This window comes from Siphateles boraxobius, unplaced genomic scaffold (assembly GCF_051911475.1).
Source record: "Siphateles boraxobius isolate OS27281-9 unplaced genomic scaffold, OSU_SipBor_1 122, whole genome shotgun sequence".
In the NCBI taxonomy this organism is placed as follows: Eukaryota; Metazoa; Chordata; class Actinopteri; order Cypriniformes; family Leuciscidae; genus Siphateles; species Siphateles boraxobius.
Window position 1 is genome coordinate 314,875 of NW_027508725.1, and position 20,943 is coordinate 335,817.

At 37.7% G+C, this 20,943-nt stretch overlaps 2 protein-coding genes across 4 annotated transcripts in view; one reads left to right on the forward strand and one right to left on the reverse strand.

Annotated features, from left to right (window-relative positions):
- Positions 1–128: 128 nt before the first annotated feature.
- fbxo9 (F-box protein 9) lies at positions 129–11,863 on the reverse strand. Of its 2 annotated transcripts, none has more exons than XM_077224091.1 (13): positions 11,658–11,863; positions 11,078–11,152; positions 9,273–9,395; positions 9,114–9,171; positions 8,917–9,013; positions 7,078–7,208; positions 6,887–7,001; positions 6,654–6,772; positions 5,990–6,080; positions 3,874–3,969; positions 3,691–3,784; positions 2,275–2,429; positions 129–1,049 (listed from the first exon to the last, which is right to left on the reverse strand). In XM_077224091.1, the coding sequence occupies exons 1-13, from the start codon at positions 11,658–11,660 to the stop codon at positions 941–943; spliced, it is 1,266 nt and encodes a 421-aa protein (XP_077080206.1). In that variant the 5' UTR covers positions 11,661–11,863; the 3' UTR covers positions 129–940. The 2 variants fall into 2 exon arrangements, with proteins under 2 accessions (XP_077080206.1, XP_077080201.1); XM_077224086.1 differs by having other exon boundaries at positions 2,275–2,432.
- The window catches only part of arfgef3 (ARFGEF family member 3), a 103,515-nt gene continuing 93,535 nt past the window's right edge, over positions 10,964–20,943 (forward strand). Inside the window, exons 1-5 of one of the 2 annotated variants that reach the window (XM_077224061.1) lie at positions 10,964–13,082; positions 14,908–14,963; positions 16,819–16,896; positions 19,319–19,450; positions 20,483–20,551. In XM_077224061.1, coding sequence (XP_077080176.1) covers positions 12,998–13,082; positions 14,908–14,963; positions 16,819–16,896; positions 19,319–19,450; positions 20,483–20,551 — 420 coding nt within the window. In that variant the 5' untranslated portion in view covers positions 10,964–12,997. Of the gene's footprint in view, positions 13,083–14,907; positions 14,964–16,814; positions 16,897–19,318; positions 19,451–20,482; positions 20,552–20,943 lie in introns of both variants that reach the window. The other variant, XM_077224052.1, reaches the window with a different exon arrangement.

Below are 20,943 nucleotides of genomic sequence, written 5' to 3' on the forward strand. Positions count from 1 at the left end.
GCAAGACCCTTTTATGGTGTAATAGATGTAAGTTTTAATAAGCTTTGTGATAGTGTAATGATACTTCATGGTTCTGTTGTGTCTTTGTAATTATCTTGCAAAAAAAAAAAAAGAGTAATGAACATCGATTGAGCTGAATTTATTTATTATCTTTTACCCAGTTTACAGATAAATGCATTATTTTGTTATTTATGAGTTCATTTTATTATTTTAAAAGACTGAACACTGAAGTATAGAAGCTTGTTTACGCCACGGAATAAGACAATTTAGAAGATTATTGTGACTTAATATCATGCAATTCTGACTTTATAACTCACAATTGCGAGTTTATATCTTACAATTTTTTAAAATTTTATTATGCAGTGGCGGAAACGAGCGTCCACACGAAGTGTCTCCAGCTGAAAAATATAGATTTGATCTGTCAGGGAAGAGAAAGATTCATGACCAGAATAAAGTGTTTAGAGAGGAGCATTTTAGTGACATCAGCCAAACAGAAAACACTGAGGAAAGACTGCGGAAACCTTCTTTCATCAAATTAAGACCAGGAATGTGTAATAAGAAAAGAAGTGTTTTTGATTTCAATTTGACTTCAGGTACTATGCAACATAGTTAAGATATGTAAATGAGAAACAAGCAGAACACAACGTATCTGATTTATTCGGGTGTTCCAGTTGTCAGTAGACATGTTCCCTCACTGAAATCCACACAAACAAAGTGAACATTCATCACAGGTGAACTGAAACTTCTTAAAGACAATCTATATATGGTATTTTTATCTTTACAATAAGAGCGTGACACTATCCATGAGAACAAAACATAATGCTTTGAGCCGCAGTTAAGACTAAAAATGTCACACGATTCTTGTACATTCATCAGAAAGAGCCAGTGCTGGAAGCGGTAGGTCAAAGGTCGGCTTTCGTCATGCATCGATGGGCTCGTCCTACAGTGGACGCTCTGAAAAGGCTGTGAAGCTCTTGACTCGTGCAAAAAACAGAGGCGTGTACATTTTGTCCACATCAAACGCAGTGACGACAGTCTCTCCAGTGGATCTGAGGGAGGAAAACCAGGTTATCGAGGGAATAATCACTGACTGTTCTGGATAGCAATCTTCTTCTTTTTAATGATTCGTACTTGATTGATTTTCTTATTTTCAAACAAAAAATTATATAAAAAAAATCATGTACTTGACACATAACAAAACCACTAAATCAAAAACGTACATAAAACAAAACAGTCAATAATTTGTAACAATATGAATAATGAATGAATGAGTAAAATAGTATGAAGTAAAAAAAACAACAAAGATGAAAAAAAATGTGGATGCAATCTTCTTAAAGTCAACAGGACCAGCAGGACACGACTGTTATGGGCCCAAAGACTAGACAGCACCAGCTCGTGTCACATGACCCGTCACATGACCCACGACACGGACAAAATTCTGACATACTATATCCAAAATGTTGCCTCTCTGAAATTGCCTACCCTTCCTTTAATCGAATTTTAATTATTTATTTTAATCAAACTTTTATTTATTTTAATTAATTTATTTACTTTTTTTTTTTCGTCACTGTTTTTCTCTAGACTTTTCCACTTTTGCCCCTATCGGCCCCCTGGGTGTCCCAGGACCCCTGCACTAATGCTTCATCATGGGTCTCAAGTCGCCTACTTATACTACGCCCTAAAAGTATGTACTCTTTTTGTGAAGAAAAAGTAGATACTTTTGAGTGTGTAGCAGAAGAGTAGATGAGCTTTGGGACCAACTATCCGGTCATACACCTGCGTCTTTAACGGTTGCTCTCAGTCTCATCCCGTCACGTAAACTGACCTGTCAATCATCTCAATCAACAATCAATCAATCATCTTGTCAAAGTTAAAATCCTGATCCAAATGGATCTTCATAAAAGTCCACGTTGTTATTGCAGATGAAATACAACACGGATAACATTAAATCATTTTTCTTTTATCATGTTAAACTTTGATTAGTCACTCAAACCTTTATCTAAACCTCTCACCTTTGCTGGCACATATCCGCCATGTTTTGTAGTTTTTTTAACACTTTTTACTCATGTTTGTAGTTCTTCCTCCAAATTGCAATGGATTGTGGGTAATATTAGCTGTTATAGTGAGCACTTTGAAAATCCACTGGAAATACTAGACCATCCGGGGAGTTCTGGCACACTCTTTTCAGCATACTATGCTATGGGACACACTTATTTCAATCTCACACACTGTTTAGGGTGGATAGTATGGACAGTGAGACGCAGGGCACGACACCTGTAGGTGATGTGGCAGGAATGGTGGATCCACACCAGCTTGTTGAAGCGCTGACGCCCCCCAGAGGACAGTTGCAGTCCCACATGAAACGAGCGCTCGGCTTCGGGAACTGGGTTCCGCCTGCAGAACCGGCTCCTCTGGTACTCGGACACCTTCTGCTGAGAAATCACAATATATTCAGTTTATAAAACGGTTCGTTCCAGTCCTTGATTCTGATTGGCCTGATAGCTGAATGCTCAATTCTGATAGCTGTGTTTTATTAACGATAAAAAACGGCTGTGACAGTTTCACCCAATGGTTCTGTGTATCACTACACAACACCCCTAGCAACGTAAACATATTCTTCTCATTGATATTGTTCATAGAAGCTTATAGAGTATTGTGAGAGATCGAGTAAGTAAGTCTACCTGCATTTACAGTAAATATAGCATTTTCCTTCAGGTCAGTCCTATATTCGTAATAAAAAATCAGTTTGAATGTCCGCTGCGATATCTAGTCTTTTTAACCGCTAAAGGGTTTTCCCGTGTCCTTGTCATTTATAAGTTGCGTCTTGCTCCTCCGAGTCCTTTCGATATAAAAGTCTTCTCTACTGACTGACTGATGGTCTCATATTGTCAAAACTGAAATTTCCTGGCTTTTTTCATTATAACAGAGGTCTAGGCTCTATTATACTACCATACAAGTTTCAGAACAGTCGTTCAGTAGCTGCGCCTTTTCACGAGCCGTTGTGACTTCGGTATAAATGTGATGTCAGATCTACTCAGTCTCCGCCTTCAGTCTCCACCCCCACCAATGGTGGGTCACTCAGAAAACAACAGGCCAATCAGAAGAGAGGCTCATGAATATTAAGTAGACAGGCCAAAATCGAGCTGTTCTTGGCAGAGCTCCAGAGAAAGGAGCTGTAAACATATATTGAGATGGTTTTAGGTACTTATACTGCAAATATATATTCTTAATGACATCAAAACCTAAAGTAAAACTTCAGAAAGTTGTACAAAGAGGCTAAGTAAAGAATAAATCATGGCCGAAGGGGTTACGTCGCTTCGCTTTGTACCTAACAACGCCCTTCAGCCGTGATTTATTCACGATACAGCACAGCCTCGAAGACCTTATTGCTTACGTATAGCGCTTTTCACAATATACATCGTCTCAAAGCAGCTTTACAGAAAATGCATGAGTCCACATTACAATTTAGAGTGATCTGTTATCAGAGGTGACTGTCTAATGTATTTCAGAAATGTACATATACAAATCACAGTTAGCGAAAAATGTAATAATTTAAGGCAGAAATAATGAGCAAATTGAAGTAATGAATACTTGTATGTTAACAAATGATTATGACATTTAGAAATCAGTCGGATTATTGCTGGTAAAACCGCAAACAAATAGAACAGCGCTGTTAAATGACAAACCAACCTCTTCTTTTCTCTTGGAGACGACAACATAAACTTTGGTTTGATTGTCTGTATCCTGGGACAGCCGATAATGGCCAAGCATGATGGAGTCCATCCTGTGGGAATCCAAGCATTTTAACCGTCACGTCACATGGACTAGAAATGTGCAGTTCAGATGTGTGTTATTCATGCGCATGACACGCACCTGGAGTTCTTGCTGCGCAGCCTTGGGACAACGACCAAAGGGTCCTCGGGGGTGGTCAACATCATCGCCTGACCGTCAGGGAAGAAGCGCAGGTACCTGGAAGATCAGGCCTCGTCAAAGCCTCATAACACTGAACACAACTGAACACTCAAGAGATACTGCACCCAGAACTGAAAAAATCTGTCATTTACTTCCAAACCGGCATGACATCCATTCTTCTGTGGAACATCAAAAGATGATATTTTGAGAAATGTCTCAGTGTCTCTCTCCCCTCCCCCCATACAAGGCAATCAATGGGCTCTAAAACTGTTTGGTTCCTGTGATGGATTTTTAATAGAGAAGATAGTAAACTGTCTTTTATAACTAACCGTGTTTCTGACTCTAAAACACTGCCTTTAGATTAACTAACCTTATGATGAACTTTTACCTGACTTCCCCTTTGGGTCTAATATTATGACTAACTCTTACCTGACTTTTCCTTTTAGCCATCCTAACCCTGAGTGTAAAAATAACAAATATGGGAAATGAAACTAGATAGAGGTTTAAACATGAAACCTTTTGGTTACCTGATAACAAGAGGGCTTGTCTATGAAGAACCAATCAAATTGTAGGGAAATTATGCAATGTTTCATGTCATTTTGCCATTCTCTTATTCTATAAAAACTATTGTATTCGTGTTTACTGGTGGGATTCTCAATGGAATTTGTCTGAGATCCTCCGGACGTGATTAAAGCTTCTTCTTGGGAGAGATTCTCTGAGAACTGCTCGAGTACTCTCCCGGCCGTGATTAAAGCATTTAAAGGACATTTGCTGAAGTCTGTCTGTTTGTGGAACAAGTTATTTAGCGAAACACTAAAGACCTTACTACCAAGTGATAGTGTGCGATAGGGGACGAGACGTCGTTCGAGTCTATGTGAGACTCTCAGGCGGGGTTAGATTGTTGTATTTAGCGAACACTAGAGACTTTACTACCAAGTGATAGTGTTCGATAGGTTCAGGTGTCAAGGACACTCGGTTCAAGTCAGGTGCGTAGGGGAAAAATCTACCACATTCCCAACATTTGTGTCACCAGAAGAAATGCAGAAATGCGCCATAGTCAAATCTGTCCCGCCACAGTTTCATAATGAACTGAAAACATTTAGAAAATTTCTCATAATAGCATAAACCTTGCATTTTGTGCCAGTCAAACTAAAATCGCGATATGGTTTAGTGTGCTCATCAAATTGCAAAAGGTTGCGATTTAATTAAATAAGTATTTAGCTTTCTAAACTTTCACAGTCGCATAATTTCGAACATTTCTGTGGACAGATGAGTACATATAGATTTGTAATGAGATGCATTTGTAAACCTGTCTTCACAGCAACTTATAAAGGTAATATCTGAACAAGCATAACAGGGGTACTTTAAGTTTGCTTTCAAAGCGCACCACATTATTGCATTTAACTTAAAAGGGGACCCAAGTCCACCACTCATAGTCTCAGAAAATCCTGTGGGGAAACCAGACTGTAAAAATATATGGACGCAGTGGCCGTGACGTCACCCATTGGTTCCTGAAGAGCATTTTTGAAGCCATAATTGGGCGGAGCCGGCCATCGCCATCTTGGCAGCGCGTCACTCCCGGGTAACCAAAAATGCACAGAATGTCGGGATTATCTGAGGTGACGTGACGCTGACAGACAGCAGACGGCAATCCAGCGGCAATCCACCTGTCACTCAAGTGGCCACACCCTTAATTATGCAGAACTTTAAGGATTCATTGAATTTAAACGGATGAGCTATAAAAATATTCACCCACCTCACAGTTGTCACGAAGGGCAAAATTAGCTATATAGGCCAAAACCACTTTTTGTACCAGGCTGTAAACCTAATATATTTCTGCTGTAAAGTTGGGTATTTTAACATGGGGTTTATGGGACTGACTCTCTTTAGCAGGCCGTCTCTAGTGGCCAGTCGATGAATTGCAGTTTAAGTCACTTTCGTGTCGGATACAAGAGAGAGGTTGCCGCTCGGGGGAAACACTGTAAATACATTCAGGTTTGAATGTACATGAGGGTGAGTAAATGCTGACAGATCTGTCATTTTCGAGAGGAGTATCCCATTAAAGCCCAGATCTCACCTGTAATACTCCACCTGGTGCCAAGCCCTGTAGAAGCCATCCAGAGACTCCTCCCCCTGGCGGATGTATGATGTTTTACTGATGTAAACACCTGGACGAACCACGGACGCTTATTAAACACTGTACGTGCAGCACATATTTAAAATAATTCAGACACCAGATATAATTTTTTTACTAGAGTGTGCAGGACACTATAGTTCATTTATGTAAGTGAGGAGAGCAAAATGAAGTAAACTGTGACATATTATACTAAAAATTCTTCATACAGCGACTACCAGTAACATTAATAAAAATGTGGGACCAAAAATTATTCAGACACTTTGACCTGATCATGTTTTGCTGAAGTGTTTTTTCTTTAATTGCTAATGCGACCTTTTTACACCACAGACTGAACAACATGAAGCATTGCTTGGTGATTGGTTGAGCTAAACTGGTATTATCTAATTGTGTAGTTAAATTTAACAGCTGACAGATATTCAACATAATTAATGTAAGAGACTCTAACAGAATGATGGACAAAACCAGTGAAATATCAACTGATCTGATAACTGAGTTCTTGTCAATATTTTATTACCATTTTGTAAACTATAGCGAATAAACTGTGATAATGTTGAGGATGTCTGAATTAATGTTGGTTTGACTGTACATAAACGCACACGTTTACCATCAAAGCGCACACGTGGCCTCTCCAAAAACATCTCTCTCCAGGATGAAAACGGCAGCATTTTGGTGCAGCTTCGCCCCCACACTCTCAAACAGGCAGAGCGCCAAATCTCAGGGTCCCTGTAGCAACACACACACACACACACACACACAATTCAATGGCAAACCAATAATTTTTTTCTGTTATGACTCTAAGCTGGTTTCCTCAGATGTTTGGTGAGTCTGTGAGCCCACCTTGCACAGATATAGAAACCCCTGCAAACCAATGAGAGCTGCTCTAAGGCTCGAAGGTCCAGGTCACATGACACCACCCAGCGGAAGATATACATGAGCACCTCGAAGGGCAGAGCTGTGGGCGTGAGAGAGACTGTCAGGGAAACAGGAACGCTCTGTAAAAGCAAACGGAGCAGGTCCAGTGTGAGTACCTGAGATGTGCACCTGTGACGTGTCTGTCTCCGGCTCGCACAGCTTCATGGTGTCGCAGCCCAGCGTCAGCTGCTGCTGGAAGTATGTCAGCAGGTCGTCGATCTCACGATCCTTCTCACTGTCCTCCAAGCTAGAGTGCATGAAGAGGTACTTGTGAAGAATTTTGCATGTAGAAAATGAAGGTAATTTGGTGCATTGTGCCATTATTTTTGTATGACCACAGATCACAATTCCACCAATTTACTGTAATCTAACCCTTATTATTGTAATTGATTTTTTTTTAATGTATTGCAGCAATGAGAATAATCAAGATCAGTCAGAATTACAAGAAAAAAAAAAACCTCATGAAGTACAACATTTGAATGCATTTACGTTCACTGCGATCCGTAGTGCTCAATTACGATTTATTGCTCAGACCTGATTTCTTTTGTATAGCTGTTCACATTGTTTTAAATGTGGCTAAAACCAGATTCCAGTGTGAACAGATCATAGTCCAGAACTGACCCAGATGCGCAAAAGAAAGATGTGTCATATGAAAGTGTAAACAGAAGACAATAAAGTAAGTGATTATGCGTTTATTTTTAGTGTGATCTGCCACAGAAGCCAGCAAATGTATTCAGACAATATAAAAAATAAAGACAAGGATATGAAAAAAATAATTTATGATGTTTTGCTTGTATATAGAGCTGTCACTGTAATACTGATGAGTTCTGACACATCACTGTCCTTTCAAAACTGTCTTGATAACTTCGGGTATGTAAAATCTTTGAAGCGACTCCCATGAGTGCAAAATTGAGATGAACGTTGATCTAGAGTCACATGGCTTCCGATATGACTGTTCAGAACGAGGTCGCATTGCAAAACATCTGATCGGATTCAGGACCACAAATGGAAGTGGCACAAATATAAATAAAACAGATCAGATTCCATGTGGTTTGTCACATGTGAGCAAAAAAAAAGTTCAGATTTGCGCCACATTTCCCTGCAGTCTCCATTTCACAAAATCTAATTTCTTTATGCAATTTTGTGTGTGTGTGTTTCTATACTGCAGATTCATAAATTTATGTTTGGATAAACAGGGTTCCCACACTTCCCGACCAATGAATTTCCATGACCTTTCCAGTCTCCTGTAACTACTGGATGCAGATTGTATTATTATTATTTTGATTCAAACCATTTAACTAACAAATCATTCAGACTGATTTGACCTATTGAAAAAATGATTTGCTCACCATTCAAACTATGCCTTGCATATAACTATGGCTTGCAAGCAAGCTTTACTATACATAAGGTTTACACAAAAGCATTATCTAAATATATATACATATTATAAATATTAAATATTTTACTGCAGAGCATGAGTAGAAAATGCGTATTAACCATAAGAAATTATAGTATTTATTTATTAATTAATAATTTTTTAGTAACACTTTACAATACAATCCCATTAGTTTTCATTGGTTAACGCATTGACTAACAATGAACAATAGATTTGTTTCAGTGTTTATTAAACTTTGTTAATGTTAGTTAATAACTGTTAATTGCTAGTTCATGTCAGTTCAGATCCATCAAATAACATTAACAGATACATCTTACGGTTTCAATAATTTATTAGTAAATGTTGACATTAATGAATGAATGCGGTAGAAGTATTGTTCATTGTTAATTAATGCAGTTAAAAAATATTGACAAATTAAACCTTATTTTTACTGTTACTATAAAATTTTTTTAAAAAATCCATGAATTTTACAAGGCTGGAAAACACTATTTTACAATTGTCCCACTATACATCCAAGTTTTCCATGACCATGAGCATATCATGTGATCCGAGCACTTACTAGCTCCCACTCCGGTCCGGATCAGGAGTTCTGCTGTAGTTGATCCGAAACTCAATGTCCGGGACCAGCAGCATCGCACTCTTATAGTACTTGATGGCTGCAAAACATAAACAGAGGAAACGTTAACCCTTCACTTCTTCATGGAATCCATTTTATAAACGTAATTGTCGAATCTAAATAAATAAATGAATGAAAACCTTCATAAACCGCTCCATTCTGCTCTTCCTCGACTGCCTTCAGGAACAGCTCTCGGGCCTGTGAAAGCACACATTCACAATCAGAGGTAAGGATTTAACTTTACACATCATCACTGTTTCTTCTCATAGCACACAGTATGAATATTCATGAGTTCACACCTTTTCCTCTTTAGCTATTTCTTGTCTCCTCTTCAGCTCAGCAGATTTGTGGAGGCTTCTCCTTCCTCCTGAGCTGGGCTGAAGCTCGGACATCCACTTGGCCCGAAAAGCACTGAGCTCCATCTGAAACATCACACATCAGCTACAGACACACTGAACAGGCACTGAGAGATTAGGCTCATGGGAAATTAAGGTTACCACACCTTCTAAACAAATGAGCTTTCATGGCTTCTTCTGTCATTCATGATTACAGGTTTTTTTCGACAATAAAAAGCCTTTCAAAACACATTTTACTTCCGTGATCAGGCAAGATTACTATGGAAGCTTGTTTCTGCAACAGAAAAAAAAATGAAAATTTTTTGCGCCTGTTATCTCACACTTGCAAGAAAAAAGTCTGAAATGCAAGATGTAAACAACTGCGAGTTCCTATCTCAGAATTGCGAGTCAATATCAGTCAGAATTCAGAATGGCTAGTTATAAACTCGCAATTGCATGATAAAAGTCAGAATTGCGAAATATAAAAAGTTATAAATTCGGAATTGCAAGAAAAAAGGCTGAATTACGAGATATAAATTCACGATTCCGAGAAAAAAGTTAGAATTGCGAGATTTAAACAATTGCGACTTTTTCTCTCAAGTTATACATTTTGAATTGAAAGAAAAAAAGTCTGAATTGCAAGATATAAATGCAGGATTGCGAGAAAAAAGTTAGAATTGCGAGACATAAACAATTGCGAGTTCGTATCTCAGAATTGCGAAATTTGATAAGTAAGAATTAAGAATTGCAAGATTATAAACTCGGAATTGCGAGAAAAAAGTCACAATTGCAAGATATAAAATAGAGCGAGTATTTATTTCAGAATTGCGAACTTAGTCGGAATTCACAATTGCGAGATATAAACTATGAATTGCGAGAAAAATAGTTAGAATAGCGAGATATAAACAATTGCAATTTTTTATCTCACAAGTGCAAGATATAAACTCTGAATTGTGAGAAAAAAAGTCTGAATTGCAATATAAACAATTGCGAGTTATGCCACTCGCAATTCTGAGATAGAAAATCACAACTGTTAATATCTCGCAATTCTGACCTTTTTTTTATTTCGTGGCGGAAACAAGCTTCCACAGATTCCAGAGTGAAACACGATTTTCAATGAGAGAAAAATAATAATAAAAAGTAAAGGGCAGGACTTTTATTTTATTGTTATATCAGGTATCAATCCTTGAATTCCATTGGCTTAAATGATTCACTGATATATTAAATGGTAAAATTAAATGATTGTACTTTGTTTAATGATTAGACATTAAACATGTCTATAAAACGACACAAAACGTTTTGAGATTTGTAGAATTTTTCCAAGTGAAGGCGCAGAATAATCAACAAGAAAAATGTAGGGCAGGACTTGGTTTTAGCCAATCACAACGAAGTATCCCGATGCAGAATGAGGAGAGATTGCTGGAGGGAGGGGGCTAAAAAGTAAGAGGGATTTGTGACATCATCCAAAAAAGGCAATCATTTCAAAGGTGGAGTTAAGTATTGTTTCATTAATTATTATCTTAGGAATAACATGCACCAACGAACTGTGCACAATAAAACCAGGAAACCAGTGTTTTAAGAAAGTAAACAGGGTAAATTTTAGTAACATGCTGACTGATATTTCCAAGTTTTTCAATATTAACCATAATGTAGGAATACTCTTAAAACGAATTCAATTTTAAGTATTTGATGAAAGCAATTTATTACATTAAATAAATGTAATCTGCAACTTTCTTTCATGTCTTAAAAAAAAGAGAGAGATCACTAACTTGAATATTAGTATCCTCTGAATTTTCATCTTCCACTTCTTCAACAGTGCCATCAGTATTTTGGTTGATTTCAGCCTAGAAATAACACATATTCAGCAACTTCAACTAATATATTATGTGAAGCAGGTACAATTTAAAAAGACGTGACGCAGATAAAAAAAAATTCAGCCACGTCCATGTTTGGTGTTAAAAATAAGACTGACCAATCAGAGACTAGTAGAAACTTGACAAGCATTAATCACCAGGATCAACAGATGTGAGAATCTATTGCATTACATTAAAAAAACAGTCGTCTATCAAACTATATTCTTATTCAGTGCATCAACATACAAGTCCAGTTGTTTCGTGATTTGTAGAACTTTGTAAACATGCATGAATAAATTAGACGATGTTTTAAATATATGGACATTGTGCATGATTGTTATTACATGCTATGCGTTTTAAGAATTATTTAAGACTGTCATCCAGTAAAAACAACTCAGATGTGTGTGACAGGACGATAATACGTCACGGCTGCTAACATGCTAATGTTAGCTACTGATTAGCAGTAGCTAATCTTAGAAACACAGCTTTTACTGACCATAACAGGTTATTTTGCGAGCTCTTTTAATGTCGCGTTTAAAGACGTGCTTTCAACGAATATTTTACAGATCACGATCAGAGAAGCGGACGACAGAGCGGGCAAATACGAGAGCTCGCCACACGGCAGCCATCATGACGAGTGAGTTGTGAGTGACAGCGCTCGCGGAGACACTGGAGCTGCGGGTACAAAACAACATCCGGTCTGCGGTTTAAAAATAAAAGTCTACCCTTCTGCCATAAAAAAACACATAAAATCGGCCACGTTGTATTTATTTATTTATTTTTGTCAAATTTAAATAAAATAAAAATCATTAATCTCAAATTATGTTTCATGTGCACAAAATTGACAAAGATCATGAAAAAACATACTTTAAGTTTTACTGTCAAATTTACCCTCTAGACGGAAATATGGAATGGCTCAGACCTCAATCTGTTAATGTTTTGTTTATTAAAGTCAGTATCTGGAACAAGAAAAAAAATGTAGGGCGGGACTTTTGTCCACGGGGAATTGATTGGATGGTTGTGCTGTGCTATTTGTCGATTTCATGTGATTGACAGGTTACCCCGCCCTCATGCCAGTAACCACATCATCAGAGAATTAAAGATTTCGATGCACATGAATTTTAATAAAATAATAATGTGCACGGATAAATCACTTATAACACTTATTGCAACATTACTTTAAAAAACAAGAATGGTCAATTTCAGATTTCATGGTGACTTTAAATTATACGGTTGTTATAAAATAAAATAAAAAGGCATAATCATTAATCAAGCTCCATATAATAAACATAAAACATCTAGTGCAGCATTTTTTCTTCTTCTGGACAGAAATAATAAAGTATACTATGGCGAGATATTACCATTACTATTATTCAGATATTGTTAAATTTGCTTGGGTATTCTTCCAATGGCAAATACTATCTTATATAATCCATATATTAATGCGCCTATATATTAATCAGATAGTGACGCTGCATTATTTCCCTCCACCAACGAAGGCGTGGCTTATGAATATTAATTACCAATCCTTCGTCATAGTAGCTTTAGTACCTTAATACGCGGACGGGAAGTAGCTGGACACCCACCTTACAAATCAGATGCTTTCTCTTGAATGCAGTTAAACCATTTAATTTGGTCGAAACAACATTTTCTTTATAGTTTTTGTGTCCCTAAACACCAGCGGCTTCCACGCATATAGTAACAACTGACGTGCAGTGTGACGTATCACTGTTGTTAAAGTGAATCATCTTTACTGTAGGGATGCTGAGCTTTAGGCAGGAGGCCTGAAACCATCGTTTCTACAGCATATCATTTATCCATCATCCTCCCGGCGCGATGGAGGAGATTCTTCGCAAGCTTCAGAAGGACGCGTCGGGCAGCAAACATAAAGCGATGCGGGACGCGTGCGGCGTCGCGCGCGGTAAGATGCACCTGAGTCTGTGAGCGATTATTACATGCGGGTTCAGAACAGATGGACGCGCGTTCAGCTTATTACAAATATTGTTTTAGAACAACATCATACAGTCAGAGCGAAAGTGTGCCCGGCTTTCACGGATGTTTATTTACTGCAACTGAATCCTCATAACAGCTGTTACAGGATGTCTTGTCAAATTGCACTTTTTTTTATTTAGAACAGCATGAAGAATGGGATGAAAACATGCGAATTGAAATAAAATGAAATAGTTTAATTTCCAGTGGGCACTCATGCAACGAGCCTATATAGGCATGCGACCTGTGTGCATTTAAATCATGTTTATGTGAATATTATAGTGTTGAATGGTTTGGCTTCAAACCTCGTTATTTTTAAAATGCATGCAGTCAAAAATGTAAAAAGTCCCATGTTAATAGTATGTTGTTGGACATGCACTATGAGTACTTTGGAATACCATGCAAATTCAGTAGAACGTGTTAATATGAATAGTGAATAGTGTATGTTGATAAAATGAAATTAGGATTTTTGTTTTAACCATAATTGAGGCATGGTAAAGCCACACTACTTTTAAATGTCGGTCTGTAAAGAAGCTTCTATGTTTTAATGGTTAATTTAATCTTTTAATGGCTACTTTATTTTTTTTTTAGCTGGTAATTAAGATATTATAGTTTTTTTGGTACATACACCCTTTGCTTTAGTATGATCCAGAAATTAATAAAATAACAGCAACATCATTACCATTTTTATTATTATTATTAGAATATTTAATGAAAATAACAGAAATTTAATTGTATTATTAATAATAAATTATAGCAAATATTCAAATTTATTGTAATCTTTAAAATAATAAACATTTAAAGTGTTGTAGATGTGAACCTATAGGCTCGTCCTAAGTTATTCTGTGTTCTTGTGATGTGTTTAACTAATAGGCTGTTTAGTAGATGGGCAAAGTCAGTAGTTGAAGATGATCTGGAGATTTATGCACTTAATTGACCTTTCAGTGTTTCAGCATTGTGTATCACACACTGTCAGTCATGCTGTGCCAACAAATGAGGGGCTAATTTTACAGGATCGATGAATAGCTCAGATGACAGCAAGGCCTGGTTTGGGATTTTATCATGAGTAATTTTATTTCACAATAACAAAATATTTCTCAATATAGTTATTTTTGCTTTAAATAAGGGGTTTATATCATCAAATATTTGATACCATTGAAAATTCTTGTCACCAATTTCAGTATCACAAGTAAACTGATACAAGCCTATATAAAATATTTTCATCACTTGAAATGAGAAATAGCGACTAGCCTACATAAATTGTATAAGGTAATCAAATGTATAAAAAACACTGCATAATCTTCACTGTGTAAATGATGTCTTATTAAAGTGAGACAAAGGTGATTCAGTCAAGAGCACTGAGAGATTTTCTCTGTTTTGTTGTTTGATTAACATTAATGACTCAGACGGCAGCAGGTTTATTAGGCTGCTGTCACTTTAAGACTGAATGCACTGATCCAATATACTGTTACACATGCGTTTCCTTTCCCTACTGTTTACCTTCACTTAAGACATAAATTACTGTTTACGAGGATAATTGCAAAGATGGGCATTTTGACACATTATTATGTGTATTTAAGTGGTCAACAAATTTCTAACGGCTAATAGAGTCTATCGGTGTATATATCGTCCCCCCCCCCCACACTTTAAATAGTTAGTAATGATGGGGGTTCAAAGAATGTTTATTCATATTGAAATTGTTAATTTGTTTTCTAATTTTATATACTTTCCCCCTAATTTTCCTTGCGGTTGTACAGAGACTCTTCAAGCTCAGAAAGGATCAGTTAAAATACCACCATCTAAACTCAGGCAAGTGTTTTGATTCCATATACCATATTTGTAATTGTCAGCATCTGTATTTTCTCAGATATACTTTCAAGGTCAAGGTTACTTTGTTGTCCCCGAGGGGCAATTATTTGTACAGCCAGCAGATAAACACAAGGCACAACACACAACACTACCACAAAGTATAAAACGCACATAATCTCCAAAAATACATAGAAAAAGTTAGTTATTTAGTACATTAAAACAGTCATGGCAATTTGTTTAATATCGATATCGAAGTCGGGATAAGAGAGTTTCTGTATCTATTTGACCTGCATCTGGGCATGGAGTACCTACGGCCTGAAGGGAGTAGCTTAAACTGGCAGGACAAAGGATGACTGGGGTCAGCTGCAATAGCTATAGCCTTCTTGGCCACTCTGTTGGAATAGATGTGGGAGAGGGAGGGGGGGGGGGGGGGGGGGGAGTTAATACCCGCAATCTTGCTACATGTTCTAACTATGCTCTCAAGTCGGGTTTTGTTCTTTGTAGACAAGGAACCAAACCAACAGATAAAACAAAAAGATAAAACATTTTCATCAGAGTGGAGTCAATGTTAAAATTCTTCAATCTACGGTATAAAAACACATGCGCTGCTGGGCTTTAGCACAAACAGCATCAGTGTGAGAATCAAAACATAGCTTACTGTCAATTGTTGTGCCAAGGTACTTGTATTCTTGTACTAACTCAATAGGTTGGCCATCAATGATGGTGAGGGGGAGAAATGGGCTCTGGTTCCTAAAATCAATAATTAGTTCTTTCGTTTTGGACACATTTATGTTTAAAAAGGAACACTTACACCACTCGTTAAAATCCTTCACTATTGGTCCATGATCAATCACATTTTCATTTAAAAGAGACACAATGACAGAATCATCTGCAAATCTTAAAATCTGTCTATCATCATAGTGTGAACGGCATTCATTTGTGTATAATAGAAAAAGAAGAGGAGAGAGGACACATCCTTGGGGGGAGCCAGTAGAAGATAAAGGTTTACCAGATAAACTTTTATCTTCTATATATACCTTTCTCACATAATCTTTATGATCCACACATAGTCCATAAAAGACAATGCACATTTATTAGGTTTTGCATTACATTCCCTGTTTTTAAATCTGTGCACTGTGAAAAGGCATTGCAAAAGTTCCTCAAAAGAAAACGTAAATTTGATCACAAATCGCTGCATTGGCTACCTGTGCATATTAGAATTGAGTTTAAAGTTCTTTTCTTTGTTTTTAAATTTCTGATTTAAGATTTAAAAACAGAATTTAAAACAGATTTCTGATTCTGACAAGCTATTTCTGAGCTACTCTGTCCATACAATCCCACACGAAACCTGAGGTCTGGTGATAAGAGACTTTTGTCTGTCCTTAGATCACGGTTAAGGCATAGAGGAGATCGAGTCTTGGCCACTGCCGGCTTTCCGGTTTACATCCGATCGGCACAGTCTTTAACTGTTTTTAAATCTTCTTTTAAAACCTACTTTTTTTCTTTAGCTCTTAATTCATTGTGAGCTTCTGTCATGAATGTGTGGTTTGCCCTTGTTTTGTTCAGCACTTTGGTCAGCCATGTTTGCTGTTTTTAAATGTGCTATATAAATAAGAACAAACTTGAAACTTGAAACATTGATAAAGTATTAAAATTACCAAATGCATAAGAATTGGGATTGCTTTCTTTTTTAGCTTCTTCTATTTTTATACATACAGCAGATGCTTTAATTCAAGTGTCTAACCAATGATCTCAGAATCATCAGAGGCTGACAGTGACTCTAGAAACTGCTTTACTCTTCATGAGTTTTATCTTTCATGTTCTGCGTTGTTAATTGTGAGCTGTGTCTGTGCAGAGAGAAGTGTTTATTCCCTCTTCGGTTGGCACTGGAGTCTAAAAACACTAAACTGGCTCAGACTGCCCTCACTGGGATGCAGGTGTGTGCATTACTCAACAACACTTCATGTTTTATAGACGTACGGATTTATTTAGGTACACTAAGATAAAGCAGTGCACAATATATTTGCTCTCTGATTTATTTAATGGTATTTGCTAAGCCAATGTTAGACTGAGTCATAACTCATTTTTTGATGTTTGTACTATGAACATGAATAGACCATATCTTTGGACGAGAATATACAGAATTTATGGTAAAAACAGAAGTTTTACAGATTGAACTTAAATTTATAGTAAAAAAAACAAAACAAGAATCTATATTTCATTAAAGGTGCAGTAAGCGATTTCTGAAAAACACTGTTGATATTTGAAATCAACCTAAACAACACCCCTCCCTTCATTGCTCCGCCCCCAAAATGCATGAACACGCAATGCAAGAGTGGATGTCTGTTTACCATAGGTGAAGCGAAGCAAAATAATGCTTTGTAAAAATAAGGCGAAGATGACGAACGAACGACAAGGAAGATTTTTTTTTTTTTTTAAATAGAGTACACAAGAGTAGAAACAAGCAAGAGTTCGTTGTTAGGCTCCAGGCAAACAACGGCACTCAAAACTGTCCTGTTATTATAGATAACATTACAGTAACAGCATATCTTGGTTCTGTGAGACGGCAAAAACTGTTACTCAAGTATGGAGCAGAAACAACACAAATTTGCTGACACAAATTGGCTCTCTCTCTCCTCCCACATCATGAGTGGCACGCCCCTACTGCTGATTGGCTCTCTCTCTCCTCCCACATCATGAGTGGCACGCCCCTACTGCTGATTGGCTCTCTCTCTCCTCCCACGTTATGAGTGACAAACCCCCTACTGCTGATTGGCTCTCTCTCTCTCCTCCCACATCATGAGTGGCACGCCCCTACTGCTGATTGGCTCTCTCTCTCCTCCCACGTTATGAGTGACACACCCCCTACTAATGATTGGCTCTCTCTCTCTCCTCCCACATCATGAGTGGACACACCCCCTTAATGCTGATTGTCTCTCTCTACCCCCACATTATGTGTGACCCCCCTCCTTCCTATTGCTGATTGGCTCTCTCTCTCTCTCTCTCCTCCCAAGTTATGAGTGACACACCCCCTACTGCTGATTGGCTCTCTCTCTCTCTCCTCCCACGTTATGAGTGACACACCCCCTACTGATGATTGGCTCTCTCTCTCTCTCCTCCCACATTATGTGTGACACACCCCCTACTGATGATTGGCTCTCTCTCCTCCCACATTATGTGTGACACACCCCCTACTGATGATTGGCTCTCTCTCTCTCTCTCTCTCTCTCTCCTCCCACGTTATGAGTGACACACCCCCTACTGCTGATTGGCTCTCTACCCCGACATCATGAGTGGACATGCCCCCTACTGCTGATTGGCTCTCTACCCCAACATCATGAGTGGACATGCCCCCTACTGCTGATTGGCTCTCTACCCCGACATCATGAGTGGACATGCCCCCTACTGCTGATTGGCTCTCTCTACCCCCACATCATGAGTGGACACGCCCCCTACTGCTCGATCTGATCCACCCTCAACAGTGTTTCTCCAAAATTACTTGCTGCACCTTAACTTAAATAATGTTAAAGGGACAGTTATCCCACAAATGAAAATTCTGTCGTCATTTACTCACCCTCATGTTGGTCCAAACCTGAATGAGTTTCTTTCTTCTGCTGAACACAAAAGAAGATGTTTTGAAGATTGTTGGTATCAAGATAGTTGATGGACCCCATTCACTTCGATAGTATTTTTTTCCTAAAAAAATCAAGATTGCAATCTTTTAATGATTAATCGTGCAGCTCTGTATATATGCACTGACAACCACCTTTTGTCCCCTATACACCAATGTTTTTTAGTGTGTAGTAGAGTAAGTGAACTTACCGTTAACCAATTATAAGGTTTTTACATTTTTACAGGTTTAAAAACTATGATAAATTTTACAGTTAATGCCTAGCAATGTGGTGGCAAGTTTTGCATGCAACCACTCACATCCTATATGCGCCAGAGAAACAAGGGCGCCGCCATCTTTGAAATATTGTCTTTGAACTTCCGTTTTTGCAGTCGCTCTGTATATTTCTATGGCATTGCTGTCCAGGACTAATTCGCTTTTGAAGTGGATTTACTTAATGTAAAGTTAACGAAAGTTATCATGAGGATTGTAACGTTTAAAGCAGACGTCTTAACAAATGTCAGTAGACAGGAAAGATTTTAAAACAAGCCGTTCATTTATAAATACGCAAGATCACTGTAAAAATACAGACCGGAAGACAAAAGAAATCGAGCACAGCGCTGAAAAGGGGCGTGGCTACATAAGGTCTATACGTTTATAATTCAGCTTACAGACATGGCAAAATGACCAGTGTTCGTTTTTTTTTATTTTTTATGTTGGCTCAGTCTTGCTTGTGTCTCTGTTGACAGAAGATCCTGTGTGGGGATTGCTTTGCTGCTGTGGAGAGCGAGGCACCCGAGAAGCAGCTTTTGAGTCAGATCCTGGAGGCCATCAGGGTGACGCCCGCCTTACATGAAGACCTGCAGGTGGAGGTCATGAAGGTGTGTGTTTCTCCGCTCCTTCACCAGCATCAGTGTGTGTGTGTGTGATTTGCAGCGTTGGGCATGTTTCCTTAAAAAAAAGTAATTTGTTAAAGTTACTAGTTACTTCTCACAAATAGTAATTGAGTTACATCATTATAAAAGTGTCAGGGATTATACTAAATATCAGGGAGAGTAACTATTGTGTTCCTTTAAAAAAAAAAAAAAAGGTCAAATAACTTGGATGCCCCCATTATTAAAAAAAAATGTTAAATAGAATACACTAAATAGAATAAATTATTATTATAAAACATTGTACACGAATCTACACTATTTTAATGTTGCTGTGGGACTATGTGAGAGATGCCTATTAAATTCAAAATATTATTGTAAATATTGTAATTACTATAGTGCAAAAATAAAACACAATAGATGGTTTAGAACTTTTAATAATTATTGCACAGACCAAAACTGGCCAACAAATAAGTCTAAAATTATGAACTATTATAAGACAGACACCCATTCACTCTCATTATCAAGCTTGGAAGAGCCAGGACATTTTTTTTATATAACTCTGATTGTATTCGTCTGAAAGAATAAAGTCATATACATCTAGGATGGTTTCAGGGTGAGGAAATTTTCATTTTTGGGTTCAGTGAGCTCAATTATTGTAACGCCACATTTTATTGTCAGTAACGGTAACGGCGTTGTAACGGGGGAAACAGTAATTCGTTTGATTACTCGTTACTGAAAAAAAAACAGTTAGTAACGCCGTTTATTTATAATGCCGTTTATTCCCATCACTGGTGATTTGGTCTGTGGAGAAAAGACTTTACCAAAATTGAGCTGTGGGAAAAACATTGCTTTGCTTCTGTCAGGCTTAATGAATTCAGTGTCAGCTCTGCACCTGTCGTGTAACTGGACAGATTTGCAGCATTACTGGCACACACACACACACTGCGTTTCTCATCTCCTGTTTCTAATACTGAAGTGTGGAATCATTGAACTGCTGTTATATTAAACAGCTAATGTTTTAAGTTCTCTGTGTTGTAGGTGCTGCTTTGTGTCACCTACTCCTCTACTTTTGAGATCAATGGACACAACATGTTGAGAATCGCTGAGGTGAGACATGCTTTATTAACGTTTGACTGACAGAATGAGACAGCGAATTGCAAATTGCTAATCTGACGTGAATCATTGAAGTTCTTTAAAGGCCGCTGCGGCCGCTGTGAAGATGTGAAGCTTTAATGAGGACGATACAGCAGATTGTCTACTCTTACACTTATATAGTGGCGTTCCACAAATCTCTTACATGCAATCCCTGAGAATGTGATGGCCTTCTATTGCCTTCATTTGACTTTTCTGTTCTCTGCTGAGATTTTTTTCTGTTATTTTAGGACCATAAAGAACCATATATATTGTATTATTTCAACATTTTCCTAGCAATTAGGCACATTGCCACTATTTTTCATTGCGATAATGCAAAAAAAAAAAAGTGATTACTTTAATTAGAA

Coding starts and splice junctions, on each gene's coding strand:
- fbxo9 (XM_077224086.1), bottom strand. Junction 9,014..9,113: donor GAATGGAGCGGTTTATGAAG/GTTTTCATTCAT, acceptor TATGTTTTGCAG/CCATCAAGTACTATAAGAGT. Junction 7,002..7,077: donor GTCACAGGTGCACATCTCAG/GTACTCACACTG, acceptor TCACGCCCACAG/CTCTGCCCTTCGAGGTGCTC.